General features: G+C 40.7%; 1 protein-coding gene across 1 annotated transcript in view; it reads right to left on the bottom strand.

The window, feature by feature from the left end:
* The window catches only part of LOC139539205 (striated muscle preferentially expressed protein kinase-like), a 111,573-nt gene that overhangs the window by 65,220 nt on the left and 33,134 nt on the right, over nt 1-13,219 (bottom strand). The window contains exons 6-9 of the mRNA XM_071342106.1: nt 10,623-10,798; nt 3,875-4,135; nt 3,414-3,572; nt 2,822-3,011 (exon numbers count right to left, since the gene is read on the bottom strand). Of these exons, the coding sequence (XP_071198207.1) occupies nt 2,822-3,011; nt 3,414-3,572; nt 3,875-4,135; nt 10,623-10,798 (786 nt within the window). The remainder of the gene's footprint in view (nt 1-2,821; nt 3,012-3,413; nt 3,573-3,874; nt 4,136-10,622; nt 10,799-13,219) is intronic.

The raw sequence follows: 13,219 nt of genomic DNA, 5'->3' as shown, positions 1-13,219 counted from the left end.
CCGACAGATAAAACACAAATAAACAGAAACAGTCAAGCATGCATCAGCTATGTAGCCAAGTGATCATAGTGTCCAGGGGGCAGCCGTAGATGGAGCTCGGAGGCCTCCACTAATCTAGCACGCGGCGTTTAAAGTTAGTAGCCCGGGGGGTGGTCTGCTCAGACGGAGGGGGTCTGCTCAGACGTGGTCGTGTCGACAGAGAATCCAAGCCAGATGGTGATGGCGAAAGAGAGGTTGTGAATTGTAGAATTGTGTTTGCTAACTGGTGCTAGCTTCGTGGCAGTGGCGCTAGCTGCGCTAGCCGCAAGCTAGCTGTGAGGATCAGAAGCAGTGGCTCAGGGATTACGGCAGGAATCCGGCGTTGTTGTCGAGAGACAGTCCGATGCTGGTAAATTGGTGAGTAATATCCAGGCTAATAACAGGGCTGGTGTCTGTGCAGAAGGTAAAAAGCTACTAGCAGCGGCAAAAAAATGGCTAAATTAGCTTGTAGCTGGTATTGTAGCCCAAGAATTCGCTGGTAGACCTCTTCAGCTAGCCGGCAGATGGGCCTAGCTCGAGGCTAGCTCAAGGCTAACTGGTGCTTGCTTCGGGACAGAGGTGTTAGCCAGTAGTAGCCACTCGGTTGCAGCTAGCTAGCTGTGATGATACGGTGTAATTGTCCAGAGCTTGCGTCAGGAATCCGGTGATGTGGTAGAGAAAAAGCAGTCCTATATGCTCTGGGTTGATATCGCGCTTGCAGACTGGCAGGTATTGGCCCGGTATTGAAGCTGGCTGTGTCCGAGTTGAGGGTGAAGACCGCAGCAGTGGCTAACTGACTACTAGCTAGTAGCTAGTTATCTGGCTAGCTTCTGATTGTGGTTACGGTTCTAAAGTATAAAAAAAAAATTGCAGGTCCGTACCACATTGGGTGAGGCGGAATGTAGGAATGTATATTCAGTTCCTAGATGGAAAGTGAAATTAAAATATATACGAAATGTATACGAAAAATACGAAGACTATTTACTATTTACTATTTACACACGACAGGACAATACAAACACACGTCCGACTGCTACGCCATCTTGGATTCAAGACTAATGGTGCCCAGATCATATATGTTTACAACTTCTTTGGCACTCCAAGGATATTGAACGTTAGTATTTGTATAATTCAGAATATCTTAAAGTAAAAATCCCTTGTTTTCATCATTTGGCTGCTTGACTTGACAACATGTGCCTAGCAAGAGAAAACAATAGTGACACATGTCAATCATTAATTAATGCTCAGGATAGTATAAAAAATGTAAAGCCAGTGGAACAAACTACTTACACTCCTAAAAAACAAACACTTGCCCATAAAACGAGCAAATAGTGAGAAATTTGGCTGAAACTTTTCAAGCAGGGAGATAACTTTAATGGGCATGTACTGAGTTTCGTCACTCTAGCTAGTTTCTTTTGGGAGAAATTTAAGGTGGTACAATTGCCCCCGGTCTCCCCCGCGTTATATACAGTATCTAGTCCCCCCCATTTGAAGAAATCACTTGGAGTATTTGGACAAATTAAATGTGAAAGGAATGTAGGAGAATAGATCTGGTAAAAGATAATACAAAGAAAAACCAACCGTTCTTTTGTATTTCTTTTGTACCATCATCATGCAATTTAGATTTTGGCCAATAGATGGCAGCAGTGTCTGTAAAAAGTTCCAATGAACCATTGCATTTCTGTTCAAGATGTTGTATTAAGACTGCCCAAATGTGCTTAATTTGTTTATTAAGACATTTTCATGTTCAAAATTGTGCACTCTCCTCAAACAATAGCATGGTATTCTTTCACTGCAATAGCTACTGTAAATTGGACAGTGCAGCTAGATTAACAAGAATTTAAGCTTTCTGCCAATATCAGATATGTCTATGTCCTAGTAAATTTTCTTGTTACTTACAACCTTATGCTAATCGCATAAGCCTATGTTAGCTCAACCATCCCGTGGATGGGACACCAATCCCAAAGAAGTTTTAAACGAGTCTAAAGGTTAGTACTTGGTCCCAAATCGATTGCACCCAATGACTACATCAAGCTTGACTCTACATCTCGTTGGGTGCAGATTGCAGATTGTTTTGGGTATATTCTGGGACATGCCTTGTCCAATAGTAACTTAATGGTGAATGGTGCCTGGAGTCATTTTATTTCTAAATGTGCAGAGAGGATGTTTCTGAGCACTTCTAAATTCATAATGAATATATTCATTTGGATGCTGCCACGATAAAGAAAAATCATGAATGGATCATGAATAATGATATTTGTGCCTCTGTAACTTTCTCGCTCTTCATTATTCATGATTCATTCAGGATTTGTCATGATCATGGCAGCATCCAAATGAATATAAGCGTGTTTAGAAACATATTTTATTCTCACTTTATTCTCACTCCAAAATGACACCTGACATAATTCCCCATTCAGTTACTATTGGACAAGACATGACCCAAAACAAACTGCAAACGCACCAACCGTATTTGTAGAGCTTGATGTAGTCATTGCAGGCAATGATTATAATACCAATACTAAAGTTTTGACTACTTTAACACACTATAGCGAATTTGTACAAATACTTATGATTTCTTCAAATGGGGGACACATAAAGTTATAAAAGTGATTTGATGTCTAAATGGTAAAACATATATATGAAAATACCGTAAAATTAAAAGGTGGAATTCTGTACTGTCTCTGTCATATTAATCATTTAGATTTCAAATCCAAAATGCTGGAGTACAGAGCCAAATTTACAAATGTAGCTTCACTGTCCAAATACATATGGTGAGGACTGTAGGTGGTAAGTGTGTTCGTACATTTGAGATGACATAGCAGGTTTGGGCTCCTGGACATAGAGTTCAGCGGCACTCTCGGCATCGCCGTGTGGATTGCAAGCGATGACTGTGTAGAAGCCCTCGTCCTCATTGGTGACATGAGAGATTATGAGGGAGTGACGTCCTCCCTCTTGTAAGATCTGCACATTGTCACTCTCTACCAGTGTATGGTCTGGGGAGAGAAGAGGACATACAGACATTGAGACATTGTCTGCACAGAGATTTTATTTGCGAAACCTTGAAATTGTGCATGCCACAAACAAGTATAACTGTAGTACTAACTGTAGTATTACTATGTAACAATGTGTACCTGCCAGACCTGGGTTCAAATACTATATAAAATATTTCAATTACTTTTACATAGATTTCGAAGTAGTTAATTATTGAAATGTATTCGGAAATAAACTTGGAAAGTATTGGCATGTATTTTAAAACACTCAAATACACTCACATGCATTCAACCCATGTATTTGAAATTAGTATTTGAAATAAGTATTTGAAAATACTTTCAAAAAGTAGGCTATTTATAGGAAATGATTTGCCTGGGTGAACATGATGAAAATGGGTCCCCTACCAAAATGTCCCCAGCTGACTTTTGGAGGAGGTGTTCCACTGACCCTGCAGTCAAAGCGGGCGTTACGTCCCTCAATCACCTCTAAGGCATCCAGCTTGCGGGTGAAAAGGGGCTTGATGGAAGGGATGACTTTGAGTTGGCCACTTAAGTTCAGTTCCTCTAAAACAAAACAAGGTCAAAGTAAAGAAACAAACTTGAAAATATAGTTGAAAATAAAGTAAAACATTTACAGTACCGGTTTTATTAATTAAAATGGTCATTCAACTAATTTCAAGAACTCCAGTTTGATTCTGGGAAGTTGATGACTTACATGTTATCATCCATATGATATGATATTGTATATGTATGCAATAATATATATAAGCTAATTTATCTTTTGGTTAATCTATACGTTTGGTTATTCTAAACCACAGAAGTGAAGAGGACAAGCGAAGCAGATGACAGTGCAGTTAAGAGTTTACCTTTGGCCGAGGTCAGCTTGCACGTATAGGAGCCACTGTTGTCCTCGTGCACTGAGTTGAGGAGCAGCCTGCACCTTTTCCCGTCAAAATGCATTTTGCAGTTGAGCAGAGCTGGCTGGATCAGTTTACCATCTGCAAGCCAATCGACGTCTGTTTCCAGTGGTCCAATTATGTGGCACTCTAACATGACCGTCTCACCTGCGTCCGCTGTGATGTCCATCACTGGACGGATAATGGTTAGGCCTGGCTCCACTGGTGGCACTAGGGGATACACAGGACAAGAGAGAATATTTTATCAAATCTGTGACTTGTTCGTTATCTGGCAGTCTGCACCAAGTTAAGTATTTAGTAAGGTATATACTTAAATATATCACCTGTGTTTTAAAAGTTGTGCAATAATCATGGATTTGAGTCTCATAAGCAGTGGTGTAAAGTACTTAAGTAGTATTTTAAAGTATTTTTACTTAAGTAGTTTTTTGGGTATCTGTACTTTACTATTTATATTTTTGACAACTTTTACTTTTGCTTCACTACATTCCTATTGAAAATATTGTACTTTTAACTCCATACATTTCCCATACACCAAAAGTATGAATGCTTAGCAGGACAAGAAAATTGTGAAAATCACACACTTATCAAGAGAACATGTGGTCATCCCTACTGCCTATGGTCTGGCGGACTCACTAAACACAAATACATCTTTTGTAAATAATGTCTGAGTGTTGGAGTGGCTATCCGTATATTTTAGAAACAAGAAAATTCTTGCTTAATATAAGGATTTTTAAATGATTTATAATTTTACTTCTACTTTTGATACTTAAGTATATTTTAGCAATTACATTTACTTTTGATACTTAAGTATATTGAAAACCAAATACTTTAAAACTTTTACTCAAGTAGTATTTTACTGGCTGACTTTCACTTGAATAACTTTCTATTAATTAAAACCTCATAAGGATCTGACCCTTTTTTTCCAAATTTTTGCCTAAAATGACATACCCAAATCTAACTGCCTGTAGCTCAGGACCTGAAGCAAGGATATGCATATTCTTGATACCATTTGAAAGGAAACACTTTGAAGTTTGTGGAAATGTGAAATTAATGTAGGAGAATATAACACATTAGATCTGGTAAAATATGTTGAACCATGATCTTTGAAATGAAAGAGAAAGGCCATCATGTATTATTCCAGCAGAGATGCAATTTAGATTTTGACCACTAGATGGCAGCAGTATATGTGAAAAGTTTTAGACTGATCCAAAGAACCATTGCATATCTGTTCAAAATGTTGTATCAAGACTGCCCAAATGTGCCTATTTAGTTTATTAATACATTTTGAAGTTCATAACTATGGACTCTCCGTAAACAATAGCATGGTATTATTTCACTGTAATAGCTACTGTAAATTAGACAGTTCAGTTAGATTAACAAGAATTTAAGCTTTCTGCCCATATCAGATATGTCTATGTCCTGGGAAGTTTTTTTTTGCAAATCACATTAGCCTACATTTGCTCAACTGTCTCGTGGGGGGGGCATCCCATAGAGGAAGGTATCTATACTGTAATGACCTGGCTAGATCATAAAGGAACAATTGTCCAGACAGAGGTTTGAGTTTATGAATTCACTGTTTATTAACCCAACTCCACACAGGCTACTGCTTGGCCATAGTCCACGCGAAATATAAAATCAAATCAAATTGAATTGAATCCCAAATAAAACATTATTGGTCACATACACATGGTTAGCAGATGTTAAAACTTCTTATGGCTGTGATCCCGTTAACGGGATCGATATGACAACAGCCAGTGAAAGTGCAGGGCGCCAAATTCAAACAACAGAAATCTCATAATTAAAATTACTCAAACATACAAGTATCTCATACCATTTTAAAGGTAATCTTGTTGTTAATCCCACCACAGTGTCCGATTTCAAAAAGGCTTTACAGCGAAAGCACCACAAACGATTATGTTAGGTCACCGCCAAATCACAGAAAAACACAGCCATTTTTCCAGCCAAAGACAGGACTCACAAAAAGCAGAAGTAGAGATAAAATTAATCACTAACCTTTGATGATCTTCATCAGATGACACTCATAGGACTTCATGTTACACAATACATGTATGTTTTGTTCGGTAAAGTTCATATTTATATCAAAAAATCTCAGTATACATTGGCGCGTTATGTTCAGTAGTTCCAAAAACACCCGGTGATTTTGCAGAGAGCCACATCAATTTCCAGAAATACTCATAATAAACGTTGATCAAAGATACAAGTGTTATACATGGAATTTTAGATCCACTTCTTAATGCAACCGCTGTGTCAGATTTCAAAAAAGCTTTACGGAAAAAGCAAACCATGCAATAATCTGAGGTCGGCGCTCAGAGCCCAATCAAGACAAAAAGATATCCGCCATATTGTGCAGTCAACAGAAGTCAGAAATAACATTATAAATATTCACTTACCTTTGATGATCTTCATCAGAATGCACTCCCAGGAATCCGTTCCACAATAAATGTGATTTGTTCGATAATGTCCATCATTTATGTCCAAATAGCTACTTTTGTTAGCGAGTTTGGTAAACAAATCAAAACTCACGAAGCGCGTTCACTAGTTGCAGACAAAATGTCAAAAGGTTCCGTTACAATCCGTAGAAACATGTCAAACGATGTATAGAATTAATCTTTAGGATGTTTTTAACATAAATCTTCAATAATGTTCCAACCGGAGAATTCCTTTGTCTTCAGAAAAAGCAAATGGAACGGGGGCTACCTCTCATGTGAATGCGGGTGACCAGCTCTTGGCACTCTGCCAGACCTATGTCTCAATCCCCTCTCATTCAGCCCCCCTTTACAGTAGAAGCCTGAAACAAGTTTCTAAAGACGGTTGACATCTATTGGAAGCCTTAGGAAGTGCAACATGACCAATATCCCACTGTATCTTCAATAGGGGCTGAGTTGAAAATCGACCAACCTCAGATTTTCCACTTCCTGGTTGGATTTTTTTCTCAGGTTTTTGCCTGCCATATGAGTTCTGGTATACTCACAAACATCATTCAAACAGTTTTAGAAACTTCAGAGTGTTTTCCAGCCAAATATAGTAATAATATGCATATATTAGCAACTGGGACTGAGGAGCAGGCAGTTTACTCTGGGCACCTCTGGGCACCTTATTCATCCAAGCTACTCAATACTGCCCCCAGCCATAAGAAGTTAACCGTCTGATGGCCTTGACATAGAAGCTGTTTTTCAGTCTCTCGGTCCCACCTTTGATGCACCTGTACTGACCTCGCCTTCTGGATGATAGCAGGGTGAACAGGCAGTGGCTCGGGTGGTTGTTGTCCTTGATTATCTTTTTGGCCTTCCTGTGACATCGGGTGCTGTAGGTGTCTTCGAGGGCAGGTAGTTTGCCCCTGGTGATGCGTTGTGCAGACAGCACTACCGCCTGGAGAGCCTTGCGGTTGAGGGCGCTGCAGTTGCCGTACCAGGCGGTGATAAAGCCCGACAGGATGCTCTCGATTGTGCATCTGTAAAAATGTGTGACTGTTTTAGTTGACAAGCCAAATTTCTTCAGCCTCCTGAGGTTGAAGAGACGTTGTTGTGCCTTCTTCAAAACAATGTGTGTGTGGGTGGACCATTTCAGTTTGTCCGTGATGTGTACGCCGGGGAACTTAAAATGTTCTACCTTCTCCACTACTGTCCCGTCGATGTGGATGGGGAGGTGCTCCCTCGGCTGTTTCCTGAAGTTCACGATCATCTCCTTTGATTTGTTGACGTTGAATGAGAGGTTATTTTCCTGACACCACACTCCGAGGGCCCTCACCTCTTCCCTGTAGGCCGTCTCGTCGTTGTTGGTAATCAAGCCTACCACTATAGTGTCATCTGCAAACTTGATGATTGAGTTGGAGGTGTGCATGGCACGCAGGCATGTGTGAATAGGGAGTACAGGAGAGGGCTGAGAACTCACCCTTGTGGGGCCCCAGTGTTGAGGACCAACAGGGTGGAGATGTTGTTTCCTACCTTCACCACCTGGGGGCGGCCCGTCAAAGTCCAGGACCCAGTTGCACAGGGAGGGGTCAAGACCCAGGGTCTCGAGCTTAATGACCAGTTTGGAGGGTACTATGGTGTTAAATGCTGAGCTGTAGTCAATGAACAGCATTCTTACATAGGTATTCCTCTTGTCCTGATGGGATAGGGCAGTGTGATGGCGACTGCATCGTCAGTGGACCTATTGGGGCGGTAAGCAAATTGGAGTGAAAAATTGCTGTGTTTTTCTGTGACATGGTGGTGACCTAACATAATCATTTGTGGCGCTTTCGCTGTAAAGCCTTTTTGAAATCAGACACTGTGGCTGGATTAAAGAGAATTGTATCTTTAAAATGGTGCCTAATACTTGTATGTTTGAGAAATTTGATTTATGAGATTTCTGTTGATTGAATTTGACGCACTGCAATTTCATTGGCTGTTGGGTTAATTTGTCTGGGAGCAAGGCATCGATGTCCGCGACGGGGCTGGTTTATCTTTTTGTAATCCGTGATTGGCTGTAGACCCTGCCACATACGTCTCGTGTTTGAGTCGTTGAATTGTGACTCTACTTTGTCTCTATACTGATGCTTTGCTTGTTTGATTGCCTTGCGGAGGGAACAGCTGCTCTGTTTGTATTCGGTCATGTTTCCTGTCGCCTTGCCATGATTAAAAGCGGTGGTTCGCGCTTTCAGTTTTGTGCGAATGCTGCCATCAATCCACGGTTTCTGGTTAGGAATGGTTCTAATATTCACAGAGGGTACGACATCTCCGATACACTTGCTAATAAACTCGCTCACCGAGTCAGCGTATACATCACTGTTATTGTCTGAGGCTATCCGGAACAGATCCCAGTCCACGTGATCAAAGCAATCTTGAAGCGTGGAATCCGATTTGTCAGACCAGCGTTGGATAGACCTGAGCACGGGCGTTTCCTGTTTTAGTTTCTGTCTATAGGCTGGGAGCAACAAAATGGAGTCATGGTCAGATTTGCCGAATGCAGGGCGGGGGAGGGCTTTGTATGCCTCGCGGAAGTTAGAGGAGTAATGATACAGAATTCTACCAGATTGGACATTGGCGAGTAATATCCTCGGAAGCGGTGGATGGTGTGCTCGCCTTCTGAGTATGACCAGTAGGCCGTTCCGTCTGCCTCTCATGCTGCGACTGCGTTGTTTTGGGTCAGCCTCCGAGATAAGATCCCATGTCCAGGGTGGAGTTCCAAACAAAGGATCCACTTCGGGAAAGACGTATTCCTGGTCGTAATGTTGATAAGTTGACATCGCTTTAATATCCAATAGTTATTCCCGGCTGTATGTAATAACACTTGAGATTTTCTGGGCTAACAATGTAAGAATGAATACCTAAAAAAACAAATAACTGCATAGTTTTCTAAGCACCTGAAGCGAGGCGATGGCGCCGACAAAGATATCCATATAAAACAACCGTGACCTTCTCTTGTGAAGACCAGACGTAAGAGAGAGAACAATGGCTAAACATGGTCTTAAACTTGCAATGCTCCACCCCCCTGCCAACCCCCCCACTCCACCAATCACCAGGATGCCCAGCGTTAGAACATTCCAGGAATTCCTGTGATTGGAAGATAGCAGGTTGATTGGCCACGCGAACACTGGGTACTGGTAAGTACAACACAAATACCTAACAGCATAACACATAGCTGTCTGTGCGGGTCGCTACAATACTTTTAATTAAGTATAACAATTTGGTACTTTTCCCACCACTGCTTATAAGGATGTTTTAATGACTTGTGAGTTTATAGCTTAATAGTACTGTTCTGATAGCTGTACTTCTGTACAAAGTATTATATTGTCCTATGTTGTCATCTAGTGGTAAATTTGGGTACTATAGCTTTTAATTTGCTAACTATCGGTGAAGAGCTATTTCCTGTCAGAACAGAAAAGACAGACAAGCTCTATTCGTTCATTTTAGTAGGCCTTGGTTAAAGATGAGTCTGTACATACTTTCGAGTTATTAGAAAATGCTTTTGCTAATTCAAATTGGGTTTCTAGAATATTAATGTTTTTTGCATGTTTATTTTAGTTTTCTAAATTCCGATGATGCTAAGCTAATCACGCTAACTATCACCCATTCACTTAACATTGTGCGTTAGCATGCTAGCTATCGTTTTGGGATGGAATTTAGCTTCTTGGTTTTTGGATGTATCTAGCTATTTTAAGTGTTCAGATATCTCTCTTGACAAAGCTAAATCATATGTATTAAGCTATATGGACACTTAGATGATGTGTATATGTTTAGTGGTACATTTCCTGTGATTGGCATCATATCTGCACGGTCATGTTGGCTAGCTAGGCTAGTTGTTGTTGCTCACTCGTGATAGAGATGCTGTTCTTTATTTGTATCCATTTGTGTGAATGTATATAGGGACTTTTTCTCATACAGTTTCTCCTTTCTGTATCTGTTACAGTTTTCAAACAAAATGTCTTCAACTAAAGATTCTTAATGGTACCAATGCCTTTTGATTATTTACTGGAAGAGTGTAAGTTGTCTGCCAAGCTTTGTAGCTTACACATTGTGCGGGTAGAACAACTGCTCTTATTACTTTGCTTCGAGTCAGTGTTATAACACAGTATAGGTGTTATAAGGCATTATATGTACCTCACATAACAAATATGTTATCCAACGTTTTGTATTATTTGATTGGCATACAGCAAAGAGAGGCATTGGAAAAAGACAACATTGCTGTACTGTACCTTTCACCTCCAGTTTGCATTCGCACTGCTTTGTTCCATACTCATTGATGATCTTGCAGGTGTACACTCCCGTGTCCGACTTCTGAGCTGAGTTGATGGTCATTTCAAAAGTGCAGTCCTTGGTCTCACGCACTTTGTGGTGCAAGTCTGTTTTTATCGTCTCCCTGTCCCTCAGCCTGAACAAAGAGAGAGTTCTATATTTAGAAATATTTTGCAATGTTTAGAGATGCATTACAATGGAGAGGGAACTACAGTATACTGGTTTTATAAAGACTACATTGTAAATGTATTACAGAAACCTAGCAACCATTGTCTTGCCAATGTGAACCATGCCAATGTGGAGAAGGCACAAAACTCTAATGGCAAGATACAATATACAAAAGTATGTGGACACCCTTTCAAATTAGTGGATTCGGCTATTTCAGCTACACCCATTACTGATAGGTGTATAAAATCGAGCACACGGCCATGCAATCTCCATAGACAGACATTGGCAGTAGAATGGCCTTACTGAAGACCTCAGTGACTTTCAACGTGGCACCGTTGTAGGATGCCACCTTTCCAAGAAGTCAGTTAGTCAAATTTGTGCACTGCTAGATCTGCCCCAGTCAACTGTAAGTGCTGTTATTGTGAAGTGGAAAAGTCTAGGACAGGCCTGGGCAAGGGCCTTTGTTTTTCAAAGAAAAGGAAAGTAGACAATGAATGTAGGGTGTTCCAGCAAGAGTGGAGGTATCAGGGAAAGCTGTGTGCTTGGTGTGCAAAGAGAGCATTGCTGTCTTGAAAGACTATAACTTGTCCCGACACTTCCAGACAAAGCATGCAGAGAAATATAGGAATATGTCTTCTTAGCAGAGGGCAAGTGCATCAAAATAGTTGCTTTCTCAGCTGCAAAAGCAGCAAGGACTTTTAACAAAACTGCATTCAGCAAACGACGGAATTGAGAGAGCTAGCTATGTACTGCCCCACAAAATTGCTAACATAGTGAGCCATTTGCTGAGGGCGAATTCATTAAAGAATGTTTAATTGACTCTGCAGCAATACTTTCCCCCGACAAGAAAGAGCTGTTTGAAAATGTTTCCCTGTCAAGACGAACAGTGACACGGCGTGTTGGGGACATCGCAGAGAATATGGAACAACAGTTGAAAGACAAGGTAAAGGATTTCACCTATTTCTCATTGGCCCTGGATGAGAGCAGTGATGCACGTGACACAGTGCAGTTGTTGATATTCTTACGAGGCATAACCCCAGACTTTGAAAATACAGAGGAGCTTGCATCAGTGCAGTCAAAGAAGAGCACAACCACAGGGAAAGATTGTGACCACTGATGGGTGCGCAAACTTGACAGAATAAAAAGTAGCTGAGCTGAACCCAGATCAGAAAATTATTTTCCTGCATTGCATTATTCATCAGGTGCTCTGTAAATGTGTTCTGAAAATGAGCCATGTTGTGGATACAGTCATTTAGTGGTAAACTTCATAAGAGAAAAATCTTTAAACCACAGGCAGTTTATCTCACTGTTGGAAGAGACAGAGTTGGGTTATGCAGATCTCCCCTACAACAAAACGTGAGATGGCTGAGTTTGGGGAAGGTGCTTAAAAGAGGGGTTGGGTTAAAACTTCTTTGGGCTAGGGGGCAGCATTTTCACGTTTGTATGAAAAGCGTGCCCAGAGTAAACTGCCTGCTACTCAGGCCCAGTTGCTAATATATGCATATTATTAGTAGATTTTGATAGAAAACACTCAGAAGTTTCTAAAACTGTTTGAATCATGTCTGTGAATATGACAGAACTTATTTGGCAGGCGAAACCCCGAGGACAAACCATTCTGATTTTTTTAGTTTTTGAGGTCACTCTTTTTTCAATTGGGAATCCAGATTTGTAAGGGACCTTCTTGTAGTTCCTATCACTTCCACTAGATGTCAACAGTCTTTAGAAATTGGTTGAGGTTTTTCCTTTGAGAAATGAAGAAGTAGCCATGTTCAGAATGAGGCTCGAGTGAAGTGTACTGTTTGTTAGAGGCGCGTGACCAGAAAGCATGCTCCACATTGTTTTCCTCCGGTATTGAACACAGATCATCCCGTCTTCAATTTTATCGATTATTTACATAAAAAAATACCTAAAGTTGTATTACAAAAGTAGTTTGGACAAAGCTTACAGGTAACTTTTGTAGTCATGTTGAGCGAGTTGGAACCGGTGTTTTTCTGGATTAAATGCGCCAAATAAATGGACATTTTGGATATCGACGGAATTAATCGAACAAAAGGACCATTTGTGATGTTTATGGGACATATTGGAGTGCCAACAGAAGAAGCTCGTCAAAGGTAAGGCTTGAATTATATCTTTATTTCAGCGTTTTGTGTCGCGCCTGGAGGGTTGAAATATGATGGTCTGTGAATGTTTGCTTGGGTGCTATCCTCAGATAATAGCATTGTTTGCTTCCGCCGTAAAGCGGAACGTGTGGGACCTGAAGTTGGAGATTGCAAATGAAAGGAAAATATGTGGATTTCACTCAACTGCAAGATAAAGAATGGTTGGCTGATTTTGCCTACGCCGTGGACATCATGGCTCTCATGAATGAACTGAATTCCAAACTACAAGG

Source organism: Salvelinus alpinus, chromosome 14 (assembly GCF_045679555.1).
Source record: "Salvelinus alpinus chromosome 14, SLU_Salpinus.1, whole genome shotgun sequence".
Taxonomy (NCBI): domain Eukaryota; kingdom Metazoa; phylum Chordata; class Actinopteri; order Salmoniformes; family Salmonidae; genus Salvelinus; species Salvelinus alpinus.
This window is presented reverse-complemented; position numbering and strand designations above follow the sequence as displayed.